Source organism: Puntigrus tetrazona, chromosome 17 (genome assembly GCF_018831695.1).
Source record: "Puntigrus tetrazona isolate hp1 chromosome 17, ASM1883169v1, whole genome shotgun sequence".
In the NCBI taxonomy this organism is placed as follows: Eukaryota; Metazoa; Chordata; class Actinopteri; order Cypriniformes; family Cyprinidae; genus Puntigrus; species Puntigrus tetrazona.
The window spans coordinates 7,139,331-7,158,346 of NC_056715.1; the positions used below are offsets into that span (position 1 = coordinate 7,139,331).

Sequence of the window (19,016 nt, forward strand, 5' to 3'; positions counted from 1 at the left end):
TTTTTCTTTTCCAGTCTTTTATTGTTTTACAAACAAACATACTGTACTTACATCTGTGCATGTGTCTGGTAAGGTTTAGCAGCTTAGAAGAAAACAAACATTGTAAACCACTCGTATTCTGCAAAAAGTAACAGTTGCTGTTGAAATAACTGGGCAGTATTTCATTACAAAAAATAATTTGAAAATATGAGGTGTTGAATTCAAATATGCAAAGTTTGGTCAACATCAACAAAGACGGCAGAATAAAATCTGTTCAGAGCAGTAACATCCAAATATTCTGTGGTCCATTTTTACATTCTAGTACAGTGGAATATATAAGCGAGTGGCATCATGTTTATATATATTTGTTTTTTTGGTTTTAACATATGGTTGTCCTTCAGCTTTAGGTAATATTATTGCACTTCTCTATAATCTGGTGGTTTTGCTAAAATGATCATTTCTACATAGTCCTTCACAAACTAAGAGATTTTGGTTGTTTTTTTTTTCTTTCAGTGCATCAGTCACACACCAGCAGACGAAAAACAAAAATTCGAATACAATTTCTTTCAGAGAATAACATCAATAACATCAGCGGAGAGCCTAGATCTACCATTAAAGCTTGCATGCGCACTTGACCTTATTATTATCAGCCCTAAAAAAAATACAAATAAAATTGAGCAGAAATATAAGAAAAAAACAAAACAAATATAACCTGACAGAACAACAATACAGCAGATCTCGAGTCTCAAAAGGGCCGTATATAGTGAAAATTACATTAAATATGCAGATAAGAATTGTCAGATGGTCAGTGCAAACTGTGAAGAAAATAATATTCATATTCATTGTATATACATGACAAGATCGAGCAACTCAAAGATGTGTCATTATTGCTCATTGTTTCGTAGAGTCATGGATCTTGGCATTCAACTAAGTCCTTGACTTGAGTATTGCCTCTTTCACTTTGTGCATGTTAAAATCCATTACACATTAATTCAAGAATAATTATAAAACATTGCAAGATATATTAAAAGTGAATTTCGGATCAATTACAACAGGCTTGTTAAAGAATCCGTATTTGGGGCCGTTAACATTTTTATTGGAAAAACAAAAAAGGCATTTAATTGATCAGAAATATTTTGTAACATTATAAATGTCTTGTTCAGGATCCTGAAAAAGGCATCATGGTTTCCACACAAAAAAAACAAACAACTGCTTTCAACATTGATGTTTTTGAGCACCAAATCAGCATATTAGAACGATTAGGATCATGTGACACTGAAGGCTGGAAAATGCTGAAAATCCAGCTTTGCGATCAAAGGAAATCTTTATTTGAAAATATATTAAATAAAAAAACTGGTATTGTGATATTTAACAACATTAGTTTTTACTGTACTTCTGATCAATTAAAAAAAGCAGCCTTGATGAGCATAAAATATTTACTGAACAATAATTTCTAGCATTTGGGTACTAAATGTAATATTACTAAATCTAAATCAAATCATTCTTTTAACACTTGTCAGTAAGGTTTTCGATTTTGGTATTCAACGTATAGTAATAATTAAATGTTTTTATTTTTTTTTTGGAATGTGCAAAGTGAGAGTATAAAGGCTAAAGAAAATATGTAACCCACATAACCAAGTAAACAAAAGGATTATTTCAGTACAGTTTTCTGATGTCTTCTGACTGTGCAACAAACTTTTGCTCCAGTAACAGGCATGCAAAATAGCATTGAGCAACCAAATAAAGGGAATTGTAATTTCAAGAGCTCATTCAGTTCCGATGCAGTTGCATATGTACCAACCAAACACAACAGCATTAGCACAATACACAAAACATTGCATAAAAATATCACAGAGTTTTAATGCCAAGCAGCACAAAATTCTGCACTTTAAATCATGATTCAAAATGGGAGAAATATGAAGACAGAAGAAAAAAAGAAAAAAAAAGACACTTTATTGTACACAATTCAAGCTCAACCTAAAACAACTCGCTGTTCACATTGAGTGGATTTCAGAATTGAAATAAGGTCCATGATATTGTTGTTGTTTTACGTTCATAAAAAAAGGAGTGAATTGCAGTCAGCAAGCACTGACAATGACATCATTATAGCATGTTGTCCTGCTTCGTCCCTTTGACCGTAATCCTTGTGGTCCTTGCCAAAAAAAAACTTCAGTATGTCTCTCCTTTGAAGAGGGCTGTTGACTTATTTCAGTGCATATCTGCATATTATTTTGCATACTTTGTGCTCCAGTTGCCCCTTCAGATCTGTTACCATGGAAACAGGGGGCGTGGTAAGAAATCACCCAGCCCTGTCACTTTCAACTTTCTTCCTCCGGGTTGTAAGTGAACAAAGTAATGCAAAAGAACCAGTGCATCTTCAGTCCATGCTCGTGTGCATGTACACATGATGTACATGGTGCAGATCATGTAGACTGTGTGTGTGTGTGTGTGTGTGTGTGTGTGTGTGTGTGTTATTAACTGAGAGTGTGTTAGGCGGGCAGGTGGCTGAATTTATCCGGACTACATGTGAGGATGTGGCGCACTGAGAAAATCACTGAGACGGAGACAAAGAAAACAAATTAGGTTTCTTAAAATTAAAATTTTAATTCAACCAATTTCAGTCCTAACCATTTAATCAAACTGAATTTCCTGATGGGGGTTTTAAATACTTAACCATATGTCAAATAAAACCATATATCTGTGTTCAATTTCAGCACAAACTGGAACATATAGACAGTGATTTCAGTCTGAATTACTATCACTACAGCTGTTGGCCAGGGACCTGGAGCAGAATGTAAAAACTACACCACCTGGCGCAAACCTAAAAATAGACCGTATTCCCAACCAACAAAATAAAAAGATGAATGTAGCCAAACTGTTTTGTCAGCACTAAGCAATAGGAAAAACACGTATAGCAGCAGTTTGTAAAGCATACGCACCTGAGTATATTTGGTAGCTGTGGGCTCTTGTAGATGAACTTGTGTCTGTAGCCCAGAGAGCTGGGAAATGGGATGAACTGAACCTTATGACCGTTCAGACTCTTGCTCTGCGCCGCCAGATCATATAGCTGCGGATAAAAAGATTGGTATTGTTGTTGAATATTCCTTTTTTTAATCTTGTTTGATTAAATAAAAACCATACGTGCCATACGCGCCTCAATCATTTTTCATAATAACAAATGCTGAAATTATTGCAATCCAAGTATTGAGCCTATCAGCTGTTTTACAATAGCTCTGAATATGGCTCATCCAATATGACTTTAGAATCTATTGTAATCATTTTAGTTTTAAATAAACCCTCTCATTACCTTCTTTCCCAGCTGAAAAGGTACGACTGTGTCATCTTCTGCATGCAGTATCAGAACTGGACAGGATATGTGGTTGACGCTAAGAGACAAAGAGACACAATTCAATGGTTCGAGACACTCCAAGCTCAAAATAAGCACTGCCTTAAAGAGATTCAAGACAAAGATCTGTTTTTATACAGCGTGGGACCATCCACTAGAGGTTTGCGCGATGAATTACATGATCACTTCATCTGTGACTCAAAGATCAATGCCCACATGTGGCTGAAGCGCTCTATTTATACACGCGCACATTAATTCTGTTTCAAAAACAAGTCGTCAGAGGAAGATGAAGCCACTGGAGTGTGAAAACACTACAAAACAGAGACCCGAGATGATGATCTCAACACAGCTGCAAGAACACTGTGCTGTATAAACACACAGCAGGCTTCGTAGGTGGACATGGAGGAAACAATCGCTCACATATAAACTCACAGAGAAATATAAGACTAAAAGAACCTACTTTTCATCACTGGCAAAACGGATATCATTTGCAGTTATAGAATCCAGGAAGAACCAGTCAAAGCCTGGTAGATATCTGTAAACCTGTTCATGTGAATACATAAACGTTCAATTATTTGTTGCACAATGGACAATGGCCTATGTGAGAGTGAACAGGAACTTGGTTTCTCACCATAGAGAAGGGATGGCTCTTGGCTTCCTCTCTGATATTGGTAAAGGGGGACTCTAAAATTAGGGCGTCTGGGGGCGTTCCTGTAAGCATAAAGGAAGAAAGTTGGCATTATTCCTTAATGTATAAAACAGTGTATCAACTACAGGCTTATGCAACTTAAAGACCTATTAGAAGGGCTCAGCAATTACGTTAGTTCACTCTTAATCTAGTTAAGACAGGGCCTGTGAAAGCTTGTCTATTTCTGAAATGTCAACTCACGCTTATGAGCTGTACTAACAAGAAATCAAGAAATTATATTCCCAAACTCTGTCTTTAAGGAACTTAGATTGTTACATAGAACACTCATCGTTCACAATATGAGCTAATTGTAACTATAATCAACCAATTTTAAACAAAAAAATTCGACCAAACATGTTTTGACAATCAAAAGTAATTTTTTTAGAACTTAACATGTTAATTTGGTCCTTAAGAAATGTTCTGTATTATTTTTTTAGTCTATTTACTTTGTTCATTTAGAATGCATTACACTGAACAAAGTGTTCGTATCTTTCAAAAAATAAAAAACAAAAATTAAAAAAAAAGGACTACTTGAAAAGTACTTCCTGTTTACTATTTAAATTTACATGACATTTTTTTTAATTTTCATAACTTTTCCAGGCTTTGAAATCACACTTTTGGATTTTCTAATATTTCCAGGACCGTAAAGCCTGGTCATTATTTAGTCCCTTTATGATCCCATTTTCCTTATGGGGACATGTCCATAAGAAGGTTATGCTTTTCTTCTAGGGACATTATTCACATATTTTGATAAATAATAATTAGATGACATACATGTTCATACATGTGTTCAAAGTGATCTGTAAATGGCTGCTTGCCACTAGCCAGCAGCATAAAAAATACAGTTTCAAACTATTTGTTTTCAGCTGCAACATCCCAGCCCATAAGAAAACACATGAATGTATGTTCACGTACCCCTGTCACACAGACGTCTCACTAGGTTTGTGGCCACTCTGGAAAAACAGGAATGTCCAGCATCAGCAATAGTTCAAAAACACCAGAGGCAGAAACACAATCAACTCCTTTATGTCAAACTACAATGTTATTCCAAAAATTTGAAAATCCTTCAGATGGCTCAGGCATGTTCATCTCACCCTGTGCCGAGCGAGTGACCCCAGATGTACAGGGGCTTCTGACCAATCCGCTGCTTTATCCACTGGTAGAGGAAGAGAGCGTCTGACGTCATGCCTTTCTCTGAAGGGCTGCCCTCTGAGTCTCCCCAACCTGCATAAATAAACAAAGCCATACGGCGCTTCTCTCAGAGACTGGGAACGAGATTCTGACTTATTATAGGATAATGCATTAAAACTGACGCCCAACATACCTCTATAATCAAATGTGACTACATGGTAGCCTAATGAACTAAGGACCTGCAGAGACAAGAAGATTAAAAATAAAGGGTCTGACATTAACAAATGGAGTTCTTTCGCATTTTAAATATATTCTACCTTACAGTAGATAGTTGGTAGATTTTTATTTATGCGTTTTATTTTGTATTTCTTTGACGAAAATACAGTAAACAGTTAGCTAACTAAAATAACTATTTTCTATTAAAAATGTAATTTATGCCTGTGATGGAAAATCTGAATTTTCAATATTATTCCAGTCTTCAGTGTCACATGTTGCGCTTTCAGAAATGATTCTAATATGCTGATTTCATGCTCAAAACGTTTATTATTATTATGTATGTTGAAAACAGTTGTCCTGCTTAACTTTTTGTTTGAGAAAACATGATTTTCATAACAAATAGAATATAGAAATAGTTGCAAAAAAATAACATTTATTTGCAATAAATCATAAATAAATGAATAATATGCAACATTAATGCTACTTTTTATATAGAATGCTATTCTTTGCTAAATAAAACAACTGATTTCTTTCATGTATAAAAATTAATTACTAACCCCAATTTTTTTGAACAATAGTGTAAATATATGTGTGTGTGTGTGTGTGTGTTTTTTTTACCTTGTACAGCTGAACTCTGTGATCTCCTCCTCTGAAACACACATACAACCACACTAAAGTAAAGTGCCTAGAGATCTGCATTTGATGAACTGCAAATCTTTCAAAATAAAAATGGTAACAGAGAAAACTCTAGGCATCATACATTAACTAGCTGATATTACCAGACTTTCAAATAATTCTGAACACAACAGACTCGCACAGTTACATGGCTAGAACACAGAAAAAAATAAAAGAATCTAAAATAGTCTCAAAATATAAAACAGTTTTATAGGTTTGATCTCCATGGTCTGGATACAACCATAATCTGTGCACATGACTTGTGGTCAAATATTCAGATTTTTGCCCCCTTCCAGGCAAAAATCTGTCTAGTCTGCTAAAGTGCATTCCAGCTTTAACCCCCACTGAATCATTTTTTGACATCGAGTTGGTTTTATGAAGTGGTCTCCGAATGTTTGTGTACCTTGTTCCAGCATTGCCATGAAGATACAGGATGACTGGATGGCTGGACTGGAAGCTTTTGTCATACCATTCAGCATCTTTTGCCTGAGCATCCCTCCACATCACCGAAGGTACTGTGTGCCTGTTTATTGTTTGAACAATACAGTAAGAACAGTAATATTAGTAAAAAGTCATATTTTTATAATATTTTTAAAAATGGAATTTATTCCTGTTATGGAAAAGCTGACATTTCAGCAGTCATTACTCCAGACCTCAGCATCACATCATTTGCCAGAAATCATTCTAACATGCTGGTTTGATAATAATAAATGTTACTTGAGCAGCAATACAGTTGTGCTGATACATATTACAATTTTTTTTTTTTTTTACTGAACCCAAACTTTTGATCTGTAATATATTATTTTAAGACTGTTCAATTCACCAAGTCTTCATTCTCAATACTGAATCTGACCAGTGCACAGGCAGTTTATTTACGCAGAGAAAACTACAGCATCCGCTGCAGGAAGCTTTTGTGACCCTTCCCACTGTTACTCACACACACACACACACACACACACACACACACACACACACACACACACACACAGTCACACACACACAGTCACACCCAATGGCCAGCAGCCACAGGCCCGTGCAGTCTTCTGTCACCACAGATTTACACACTTTAGGCCACAGGCTGCGTTTCAATAAGTGCAGAACTTTTTCAACGCCCTTCAGAAAGACAGCCATGCCCATAAGGCAGATAAAGAGCGACAGAAACCTGAAGGGTAGAGATCGTGAGGACAGAGAGACAGACAGGCACAGGCAGAGAGATGAAGGGTGGAGGCAGGCCAGACGGTGCATGTATTTTAGCTGTAGTCTGTGTCTGCGCTCTTACCACACTCCAATGTTGATTCCCTCCTCCGGCTGCAGGTAGAAGTTGTGAGTGTGATTCAAGCCCTGATCCTGTGGTCTCTTCAGATCTATAAAATACGGCACTCGCACTGAAAGAGAGAAGAGACAAAAAGATATCAGTCAACATGAAACTGAATCTGATGGATTTCTGAATTAAAAAAGGATATTCCACAGATAAAAAAAAGGGAATTTGATTTAGATTTTTTTTTTATCTGGAATTGATGGGAAAATAATGGATAACATTTTGATTTAAAAAAAGTATTTTGTTAATTAATACTTTTAATTAGCAAGGATACAAATAGTTTAAAAAACATTTTGATGACATAATATAGTGTTTATAATAATAAAGTACATTAACAAATTGGAAAACAGTCGTCCCAATGTAAATTACGACATGCTGCAAAAACTAAAACAAAAAAAACATTACGTTTGCAATTTAAGAACCGAAAGTGTGCCACAAGATTTCTCAAGATACTAATGACTTGACTAAGTTCACAGACCTTAGTCACAGATTTCTCTCAGAGTAAAGCAGACAAGTGGATGCTTACTGTCACACTTTTACGCACAGTTTGTCCGTTATTAGCTCAGACAGCAAAGAGAAGCAGTGTGTGTGGCGAAACACATCAGCTGACAGAAACAGTGTGACACTGCTGACAATGCTGATGCTAACATCAGCCCAAAACACCACAGAACATGACTAACATTGGAGAAATGAAACCATGATGTGACAACAGGGATTATCTGATAAAACTGAGAGGCGTTGAAATGAGACAGGACCTCAGCAGCAAACAGAGTGGGTATTTATCAGGACTGATGGATGAACGACGGCTTTGTTTAGGCGCTTCAGCAAAAGGCTGACGATGGATGCAATCTGCAGCTACACGAAACTTTAATGTTTCAAAATGTCTTATTAAAAGTCATGAAGTCCAGCAGAGTCTGTTCTGTGATGGACATCACTTTAACCAAAACAACCGAACAAAACAGGTGCTGAGGCATCAATTCTTAAGGACAAAGTAGAGACTGCTGGTCTTTATATTAATCAAAAGTGACCGTAAAAACTTTTGCATTGTTTCAAAAGGTGAACATCTGAAAAGTTTCAAATACTATAGCGTGCAGTTATTATATCTCGACTAGCTGCTCTGAGCATGCTAAATATTTCACAGGGGGGAAAATGCTGTGTAACAATCCCCTTGGATACTACATTTCCCCTGAGGCTAAATGCCCTACGATTGTCCTTTCACTGCATATGCAGGAGCAGAACAATTATGGACTCGTAACGGACTCATGTTACCATATAAAAATGTAAAAATCAACAGGAAATAATTGATTATGTACATGGCTGTTTAGCTTGAATCAACAAAATGCAAATGGCAAATAAATAGTTTAAATAACTATAGTTAAATAAAAAACTGGTTGCAAATACTCACCAAAGTTTAAAAATACTAATTTTGCTTGTATTGATGGACAGGCTTTGATGATAAGAGGGATGGCGATGTAGATTCCCAGCACCCAGATCAGTATCCTCCTCAGCCTCCATATCAGACCACCCCTGCAAACAGAGAGAAGAAATGGTTATATTAAACACGGGTTCATTTAACACATATGGGAATAATAATAACAATACTAATAATATTTTCAGACTATTTTTTTAACTGAATGGTTAAACGGTCCTCATAACAAGGGCTGTCCTCTCTCGATGTCCCTCACACTCAGAGGTCAGACAGTGTGCATCTTTGTGGCCAGCAGTGACCTCTAAAGTGTGCCGGGGAGTCTAAAGTGTCATGATTAAAATTAGAGAGAAAGCAAGAGCTCACTTAGAGGAACAAACTCACCCTGTCTGACTTACTGCCCTGAGCTCTACTGTAAGTGTTTGCATGTGCCTAATATACAAATTAAAGCGTGACTTTCCAATTCTAGGAGGTTTGTGGCGAAAAGCTGTTTTATTAAGCTTGTTTCATTTCCTTAAACCGCATAAGGAATTTTTCCTTACCAAAATCATGACCAGGGGATTATTTAAAAAACCCAGATAACACACACACACACACAAAAACACACACACACACAAATAAATAGGTACACACGTGCAAGCTCTCTCATATACATTTATGTAAAATTGTATCATGGTTTCCATAAAAATTCTAAGCATTTTTAAGATAGAAATAAATGTTTCCTGAGTACCAAATTAACATATTACAGTGATTCCTAAAGGATCATGTGACACTGAAGACTGGAGAAATGAATGCTTAAATTTCAACTTTGCATTACAGAAATAAAACTTTTTCAAATACACCAATATTTCACAATATTACAGCTATTACCGTATTTTAATCAAATAAATGCCTCCTTGTTAAGCAGTGTATATGCTGTATACACTTTAGTTTCTTCACACTAAATGGCAACCATGAAGATGGAGTCATACGAAACCGAGAATATTCCTAAAACTATTAATAATGCAGAACTGACAGAGTCAGCAAAGACAGGACATGAAGAAGATGTCCCAGACAGAGTGAAAGAGGAGTAAAAGCAATAATCCAGGAAGCAAGCCAAAGCGGAGCATCCGGTTTGATCCGGCTGACCCTGGATCAGTTCCACCATGCCGCATCCGCACATTTCTACGACCTTTCTTCAGAACACACCTGCTCACTTGATCAAGAATCAGAATTTACATTTATAAATGTAAACAAGATGGAACAATCTAAATGAAATAATCTATTGTTTTCTGCATTTATGTAAACGAGCAGGAGGAAAGAAGACATGAAATGATGGAAGAAGGGTATAGAGAACTCATATAATGTGTTGGCATACAAATAACCAATAAACCTCGTCTTTAACTGCACTTCTTGCGTGTACTATTCTTATTCCAGGTGATTAATGTAGCAGCTGATCTTGAGTTCCCCGCAGAGACAAGATGGTGTGGTCACCTGGCAGTGAGTCACAGAAGGTTTGATCTGAGTGTGTGTGTGTGTGTGTGTGTGTGTGTGAGAGAGTTTCTTCTTGTAAGTGAGAGTGCAAGGTGATTGTGATAGCAAGACTATTGTGCAACAGCAGAGCTAAATACAGCACACACAGGCTGCACTGAGACTCATTACTGTACAGTGCTTACTGCCAAGGTGCTGTTTGTGTGTGTGTGTGTGTGTGTGTGCATAAACTCGTTGTTGACAATACATCCTTTTGTATCCATTACAGCAGGCCATTTATTTGTTTATTTGGCTGGTTAGGGTATAAGATTGCGCAGTTCTGCGTTCGAATATGCTTTTTTTGCAGGTACATACAGTATCTGCACTGAGCATCTGAACCAGAGCTTCAATACCTTCAGGGTTACACTAATATGTTAAGTCATGCTGATCCAATGCCATATGGGCATTATTATGGCTGTCTGGGCATCAGGAGTCCAGACTGAACTGGAACAGAGTGTTTCTGACTAGTGCATCCAGGAAAAAGATGGGACGAAATGAAAGAAAACAGGCTAAAAATCTGAAATATTTTAACGGATTGGATAAAAACGTTTGTTCATATATTGAATAAAATGTCACAAAGTCTCAATATATCCCACACTTCTCATTTAATACACTGTACCATACATATGTGCTTATACACCGCCATTCAAAAGTTTCAGGTCTTTTATATACGTTTTTTTAATGTTATTTCTCTACTTACACGGCATAGAAGCATATATTTATTAATAGCGACAGTAAAGAAAAAAATCTATTCTGAATTCTTTTCAAATCCCTATTCATATCAGAAAATCTATAAAAATGTTTTCAATTATTCTGCTCCATTTTTTTAAAATGTATTAATTTTTTAAATCAATGCAGCCTTTGTGAGCACGTAAAGCATTTTTCAGTGCTGATTGCTGTTTGAAATTTGACAGTTTTGGTTCTTTTCTAGTGCATCTTGGTCATTTACTTACATTTGTGTGTGTGTGTGTGTGTGTGTGTGTGTCAGTCTCTGCATTTGACAGGATGCAACTCTCTAAAAATGATCACCTCCAACACACCACACCTACACACCAAAATACTCATAAACCACAAACCTGTGAAAACACCAAGTCAAGCGTGTACATCTTAAAACAGAGATGAGTCTTAAAACTTTACAATCCACTAATGAGTTTATTCAGATTTCGCAAAGACATCAAACTCTAAGAAGACTATCATAGTTATCCAATAATATATTAATACCCCATCAGCTATTAATTCAGAATCTATAAAAGAGAATTCCTCCTCACTGCATTTCTTTAGTCAATCTAAAACCTACTCATCAATGTATTGCTTAAACAATAAAACTAAGCGGTTGTTATTTATCCATTTTAATGTAATTGTATATAGCTCCTGGCATTAACCATGCAGGAAAAGTGAGACCCTAAATGCATGTCTGGTCCTACATGAATAAATGATTGGGTCACTTTCAGGTCAGCGTATTTGGCAAAGAACTGATGCATAATTATGTGTATTTGACCTAAGCCTACTTTAGGATTACATTTAGGATTAAGTATGCAAGAAACAAACTGAACAATATTTCATACCCATTCTACAATCAATCAATCAATCAATCAAATGATTTATATTTATATAGCGCTTTTAACAACACAGACGGTATCAAAGCACTGAACAGTATAAAGTAGAAGAATAAATACAATACTACTGAGCCTAAGTGATTGTCTCTGTATTGACAAAAAAAATACTGAGACAGTTTTCAACATATCTTCTTTTGTATTCCACAGAAGAAAGAAATCCAGGCTAAGTTCTGCTAAGACTTGTTTTTGACGGATCTCACGGGATTTAGATTCAAACGTATCTTTTAAGCCCAAATAAAACCAGAATATCCCCCACTCAAACCTTCTTGAAAGTCGCAGTTAGCTCACTTCCACTTCGAAACATCACAAGAAAACTTTTTTGTCTCTTTCTTCTCTTTCCGTCTGACGCCAAAGGCTTGCTTCATGTCTGCTGGTACCAGACAACAGCTCCTAAGTGGCAAACGTTGGCATAGGATATGCTTTTAGAGCTCTTAGCTACAGCTGTCCGGATCAATGTCAGAAATATCATGGTACGGCTGCAGAGCGCCAACTTCCAAATATTAGCTCTATCAATAACCGTGATCAGTTTGTGGCTAAAGTCCTGACTGCCGAAAACGTCTGGAGAACTTTTTACATTATATTACGTAATGCTAACCGATTAATAGTTAAAAGCTAACAAATAATTAGCTAGAAACACTAACACTGAGAAGGATGGGGTCTGACATAGACTGGATATTCTTCCACAAACATCAGCTTTTCTACAGTGAATCAGTTACATATAAAATATGGGAATGTCTGACTACTATTTTAATATACATATCCATTTTCTATTTGACCCCACAAAAAAAGAAAGCTTATAATGACTAATTGCGAAGCAGACATATCTCAAAGTAGCCCAACAAATTTTTATAACAGATTTTTATAACAAACATTTTTAAAACGGACTGGATGTGAGACCAGGACAGGCGTACGATCAACTGTTAAACCGTGCAGAATGAAGATGGTAAAGAAGAAGCAGTAGAAGTGGAGTACCTTCAAAAACCTGCAGCTATAGCTTCATGTAATAGATTATGACAGGTCTGATGGATCAGACTCTTTAAGAGACACTGAGGTGACACTGAGAAACCGAGGTCTGGTAACACCGCTTGTGGTAGGAAGAAGACTCTAATGCTTCCTGCTTTTAACACAACAAAAAAATCCTCTGGTAACATAATACAGATAGTCCTCCACTAGACAAAATGAAATGGCATTCATAATGCATTTAACTTTGGTAATGTGACATTTACGGAGAAAACTAGCTTAACGGTGGTGATTCCGTCTTACTGAACGCTTCCATTCTTGGAATAAATGAATCAAAAGAATGAATCCGAGCATTTATATACAACGTCGGAAACTGAAAACAGCATAACATTTAAAAGAATATTCACAAGCAAGATCAAGGGCATTTATTAAGAAGACATTTCCTTTTGTCTTTAGATGACACCTGATTTGGAACGGCATCGCACACAGTCTGCCCTCGCATCGAACTATGTATTAATAACGCAAATGGGATCAGATAAGACAGATAAGACACGCGAAGGATACGTGAAACTGTAGACACTGCACATGCAATATCTTAGGCTCTCTACTTCCTTCCTCGCTCCTTTCGTCCTCCCTTTCACTCTTCTCTTCTTTCACCCGTCCTAATGAGTGTCTCTGACCGCTCAGCGGAGCTTAGAAGAGCAGTTTTGACAGAGATGCCAGAATTAGTTATGGCTCTGTTTGACCAAAGATCAGTCTCCTTCAAATGGCCTCGGGACAGACCACCACCAACCCGGTTAAGAGTCGTGCAAACCGCATGATTATATTAAATAACAAACGGGTAGGTACTTCATTGACTGCATAAAAAAAAGTTTCATATTTATCTAATGGAGGGAATCAAGGTATGTTTGTGAACATTTGTATGTCATTTTCTCTGAGGTTGAGCAAACTGTGCAAAACACACTCTTATCATGTTAACTACAGCAATAAAAGGGCTAGTTGATATTACATGAATAGTTCACCAACACCACCCATCCCTTTCATTGCAAATTCACTACATTAACACACTTATTTCCCAAGATTTGTTTTCAGACCTCCTAAATTCTAAAAAAAGATTCAAGGATGACACCTTGTCAAGACTTCTTTTTCCTATCAAACCTGACACACTTTCCTAAGAAGAGCTAAAATAAGATACCAAATTGTCACGATTAGATGCCTCTTGGGCCTATGTTTGATGTAGAGCTCCTGTTCCCAGGATGTTAGAACAGACCAGAATTTCAGGTTGAAATGTGCAGAGAGTCCCTTGTCTTTAAGAACAAAGGAACGCAACTAACCAACCTATTTTAAACCTATTTTGACTTTTTGTGGCTTTTAAGACTTTTTTTCCCTTTAAGATTTTAAAGTCTTCATTAAACAGAAATAGCAACAGATCTTTCTTCCATACCGCCACGTACATCCAGGTGAAAAAAAAAATGTAGGACAGAGAGAGAAGGAACATTTTAATTAACTTATGAGGTCAAAAAAGTTCATTTAAATGCTTGGATGAATCATTCGTCGATAACAGGAATTTGAGATTTTAATTTCATGCTAATGTTCAGTCATCTGTTGACAGTAAACAAAGAAGAGATACATGTATTTAAATATGCCATCATTGTCTTCATGGAAGCAATATATTGGCAATCAAACTTCCTCTTTCCATAAAACAATTCATCAGCAAGCATAAAAGGACAGAGCGATTTACTGATGTACAAAATTTTAAAGGGGTTTTTGGCTAATTTAATTTGACAGATTCTGTGAATTAAAGCTACACTGACCCTTTTAACCTTGAACTAAGCCTGCCACACAAGGGTCACTGCAACCAGACTAACCAGCGGCAGCTCCTGTGTCGGACACATGACCGAGCCCCAGCACCCAATACCCCAGACCCATACAGCACCGGAGGAGAGTCCAATTACTGCACCATCAGATACAGTGCAATAGTAGAGTAGCATTTCAGTTCAAATGAGATGTGATGGTACAGTAGCATTTCCTGCTAGCGTTTCGTGCTGATTTGACAAACGGAGCATTTTCCAGGTTTGTTATACTGGAATCTTTCATAACATCATCTTATTAGTTAAGAGCTGTAAGTGTTTCCACACAGCTAAAACTCACTATAAATCAGATTAATCAGAGCCTGTAACAGCTCAGGCCAACCTATAATAAAAAAGGTTTATCTGATCAGAAATATGCTAAAATATTGTGAAATATTAATAGTATTTAAAATAACTTTTGTATTTGAAAATTTTTTCAATAGTAATTTATTCATTGGAGAAACCTGAATTTTAGGCTGTCATTAATCCAGTCTCCAGTGTCACATGATCCTTCACAAACCATTCTAATATGATTATTCGGTATAATAAAGAAAGATTACTTATTAACATTATTAGGTTTTGCCGCTTAATATTTCTTTGAAAACTGTGATGTCTCCTGGATTCTTTGAAAGATGTGTCCTTGATGAATAAAAGCAATACTTTTTTATTACTGTTCTTTTGAATCATAGTATACATTAAGCAAACATTAGCAAACATGAGACACAGGAATCGAAGTGACCCCCAGGGTCAAAAGTCACAGGCAATTCACTCAAAACCAGTTACTATTTCCATGAAACAGGGCGTCCATGAAACCTAATGCAATCCTGTTATCTTAAAAGCATTTAGGGGTTGCAACCCCCACCAGCTGAGAGAAGCACAGATCTGTGGGAAATCCTCCAGGATCCCAATTGGCAACATGTTCTGGCAGTACATAATGTTTCTTTGCTAACCGTACAGTGTTTTACCTCCATATTCTGAACCAAAATGTCCAACTTCCTCCCACTTTGATCAGCATAGCGAGTCCTGGCTGAGAAGTATGACATCACTAAACATACACCCGTAAACTCAGAGAAAAAAAAACAGAGAAATATCTAGAACCTTTGCATTTAAGACCGAAACCTGAATCGCGCAGATATGGTTAGACAACAGATGAACACAACTATTTCCATGCATCCTCCTACAGCGATGCAATCTTACATTATTTTAAATAAAGCAGTAAAAATATGAACTGTATGACTCAGCTCTGCTTTGAGGAAATCTGCAAAAGATATCACCTCGCTTCAACTTTGGCATTTAACCATACATTAGAAAAATAACTTCTTTTGCATGCAAGTGAGCTTCGATGGGCTCTAAATACGACTTTTTTTCCACTCAACTGAGACAGAAATAATCTAACTGAAGCAAAAGAGCTATTATGAACAACTGTGCCTCAAAAGTATATATTTATATATGTATATACTTCAGGGTTTGTCACCTGAACTAGCAATTGATTTATAGTAAACAATGCCTGAAAAAAGTTCCCGTAAGCACATTAGACCTCAAAAAATTTGACATTCTTGTGTTGACTGTTTTGTACTCAAACAAAAAGTTTAGACAAGACATTTTTATCACAGATTAACAAAAAAAAAAAAACATTAATAACCTAGGGCAAATAAATGGCCTAGTTTTCCCAAACTTTAAGGGTACACTACAATAAAGCTAAACAATGTTATTCAGCCTTCACAGATATTTCTAACTTACAAACATCTCCCATAAGATTGCCACAACCACTTCACACCCCGGCCAGAAGTTGCTGATCTAGTTTGGGACGGCCTAAGTACTAGGTAGAGTCTCAAGAGAGCCACGGAGTGGGATTCAATCATAAAGAATAATCTACGTTGTTTCGTGCCTCAAAAGAGTTTCAAGCCACTTGGATATAAAAAAGAATGACAATAATGCATGAAAATGTCACATTAACAAGCATCAAAACGGAACAGTGTGTTGGAAAAAACATCAGAGGATGCTGAAATGCTGAAAATGCAAAAGTCCTGCCTAGTAACTATCCTATCTTTTAACTATTAACTGATTTTGAACTAATGCAGAATTGTTAATAAAAGTTACAGACTGTTTTAATACTAGGTCTGTACAGGTTGAAACCCCAAAGGTAAGTTTTGAGCAAGCTTTTCAGAAACTCATACTGGTAAAACAGGTATAGACCCAGAGTACACCAGTGGCACCTGTGCAACAACAGCTGTCAGTCTCACCTCCTGTAGCGTCTCCCCATCGCTGTCCCCGAACTTCCCGGGTCAGAAGCAGCGTCTGTCTTTTTGTGGCACTGCTTTAGATCGGAGCTGCCGTCCAGTAGTGTAACGTTACCCGTGAACGAGCTGTCATGGTCAGCGCTGTCTTTTCGCTTTCGCATCACTGAAACGTGAAACAGACACACACACAGATGAGACTGGAGGTATTATACCGCAGTCCCGAGCGTATCCTCGCTGAATCGAGCGAATGAGCTGCTGAGGAAAATCTTGCAGCTGTGCTGGATCCGGTTGTTCCGCGTCAGTGTGTGCGATCCGGTGTTTCTCCTCCCGGCGATTGTGACATTCAGCACTTTTTCTCCCTACATTGTTTTGCAGGAGTCGGATATCTGCAGAGACCAGCTGATCAGCTCAGCCTCTCCCCCGCTATCCGTCCGCTCAACCAATCACAGACAGCAGCTCAACCCACTCCGACGCTTCAACAGCCAATCACACAGCGCGCTGCTCCGCCGGCGGCCAATCCCAAAGAGCCGTAGCGCCCCCTTTCGTTCAGTTAAATCGTGTGGTGTAGGGTTGCCAGATCAGCGAAAAGTTCTGCTTTGCAGCACGTAATGTTGTATATTTTTTACCATCTCTATATATACGCACCAAAAGTTAATACTGGACTTCTAGCTCCAGAGGGCGCTGCACGTTTTTTACATATAAAAAAATGTTACATTACAAAGAAAATAAGGCGATTTTTTTAGAGAGGTCTGGCAACATCGCATTTGTCCTACAAAGACTTACTTCCGTGTAGACCAAACCTGCTCATCCTGCTTCACTGGGCCACTTAAAAGATAAAATGTCAGCTTATGTGTAATAATAGGCTATATGTGGTCTTGCCATGTTTTTAAACAAATAAGTCTTTCCTCTAATTCGGTGTAATTTAGTGTATGCGCTAAATATCTAATAGCTTGAACGGTCTGTGATAGATTAAGTATCGAGCAGAACCATCAGACACTTGTTCAACTTAAAATAAACTGTTACCGTTCACGTTAAACTACAAAGGGGTTTAGGAACGGTATTTTAAAAGTTTAAAATACAAACGCAAATATAGAAGAATTACTTCCAAAACAGCCTCAGTCGCGTCAACGAGACGATTGATCAAACTAATAAACAATGCATAAAAACGTGTAACTAAAAAACAAGTAACTATCCGAATTCATGCATATGAAGTTGCATTCATGAATTCTGTATTGTATGAATCATAAAACCCAACCTGTTCATTCTGATGGGATTTCATTGTAGATGTTTTGACAGGGCGCGTGGACTAGTAAAATTTTCCAGTGAGTTTCCTCTCACGTGACCATAATCCAACAATGAATACAGCGGAAGGAGCGTGCACGCTCTTTCTTTCCACTGCCATTAAAACAGTGCCGAAATGCGTCGAGAGATAATTTATTTAGATTTAGATTTGCATTTGATCCCCCTCTAACATTATTTAATGTATTCATTATTCAAAAAACTAAATGCATTTATTAAAAACATCAAAGCTAAACAACAGGGAAAATATTACGATATAATACTAATAATATAATATCTAATATTTTGATTAAACAACCACTGCAAGCAGCTACGACGTTCAGAACAATGTTACTTCTTGCTAGGTTGTTTTGTCCGAAAGGTGGCAGTATACCATCACTTCAGTGCAGATCCACTGAGAAGCAGGGCGATCATTTCACCCGACCATTTTCACAAACTTACTGAAAGCGTGCAGTTTAATGACACAATACTTTCACACAAGACATATTTGTTCTGCCTTTTCACACATTCACCAGCAGCTCACCTGCCTGCCTGGATTTGTTTTAATATCCCACATTTAAATAAAGATTAAAAATAATAATGTAAACAAAAAGGGCACAGAACGTTTATTGGTGCAATACTCCTTCGAAAGCTACCAGCATTTTCACTTTTTTTGTAATATGTGCTTTTAAGGTACTAATATGTGCCCTTTAAGGCAAGAAATGGTACAGAGATGTCATTTTTTTTAATTAAGGTAACACCTTTGCACCTTTTTTTCCTGATT

The 19,016-nt window shown here is 37.0% G+C and overlaps 1 protein-coding gene across 1 annotated transcript; it reads right to left on the bottom strand.

Annotated features, from left to right (window-relative positions):
* Positions 1-2,380: 2,380 nt before the first annotated feature.
* On the bottom strand, positions 2,381-18,347 carry abhd12 (abhydrolase domain containing 12, lysophospholipase). The gene is made up of 14 exons (XM_043263583.1): positions 18,210-18,347; positions 16,958-17,117; positions 8,759-8,880; positions 7,315-7,420; positions 6,439-6,558; positions 5,979-6,009; positions 5,338-5,383; positions 5,108-5,237; positions 4,929-4,966; positions 3,957-4,036; positions 3,786-3,868; positions 3,287-3,365; positions 2,919-3,046; positions 2,381-2,533 (listed from the first exon to the last, which is right to left on the bottom strand). The coding sequence occupies exons 2-14, from the start codon at positions 17,113-17,115 to the stop codon at positions 2,500-2,502; spliced, it is 1,155 nt and encodes a 384-aa protein (XP_043119518.1). The 5' UTR covers positions 17,116-17,117; positions 18,210-18,347; the 3' UTR covers positions 2,381-2,499.
* Between the last annotated feature and the right edge of the window lie 669 nt (positions 18,348-19,016).

Coding starts and splice junctions, on each gene's coding strand:
- abhd12 (XM_043263583.1), bottom strand. CDS start 17,115: ATGCGAAAGCGAAAAGACAGCGCTGACCATGACAGCTCGTTCACGGGT. Junction 8,881..16,957: donor ATGGGGAGACGCTACAGGAG/GTGAGACTGACA, acceptor CTCTGTTTGCAG/GGGTGGTCTGATATGGAGGC. Junction 6,559..7,314: donor GGAATCAACATTGGAGTGTG/GTAAGAGCGCAG, acceptor AACAATAAACAG/GCACACAGTACCTTCGGTGA.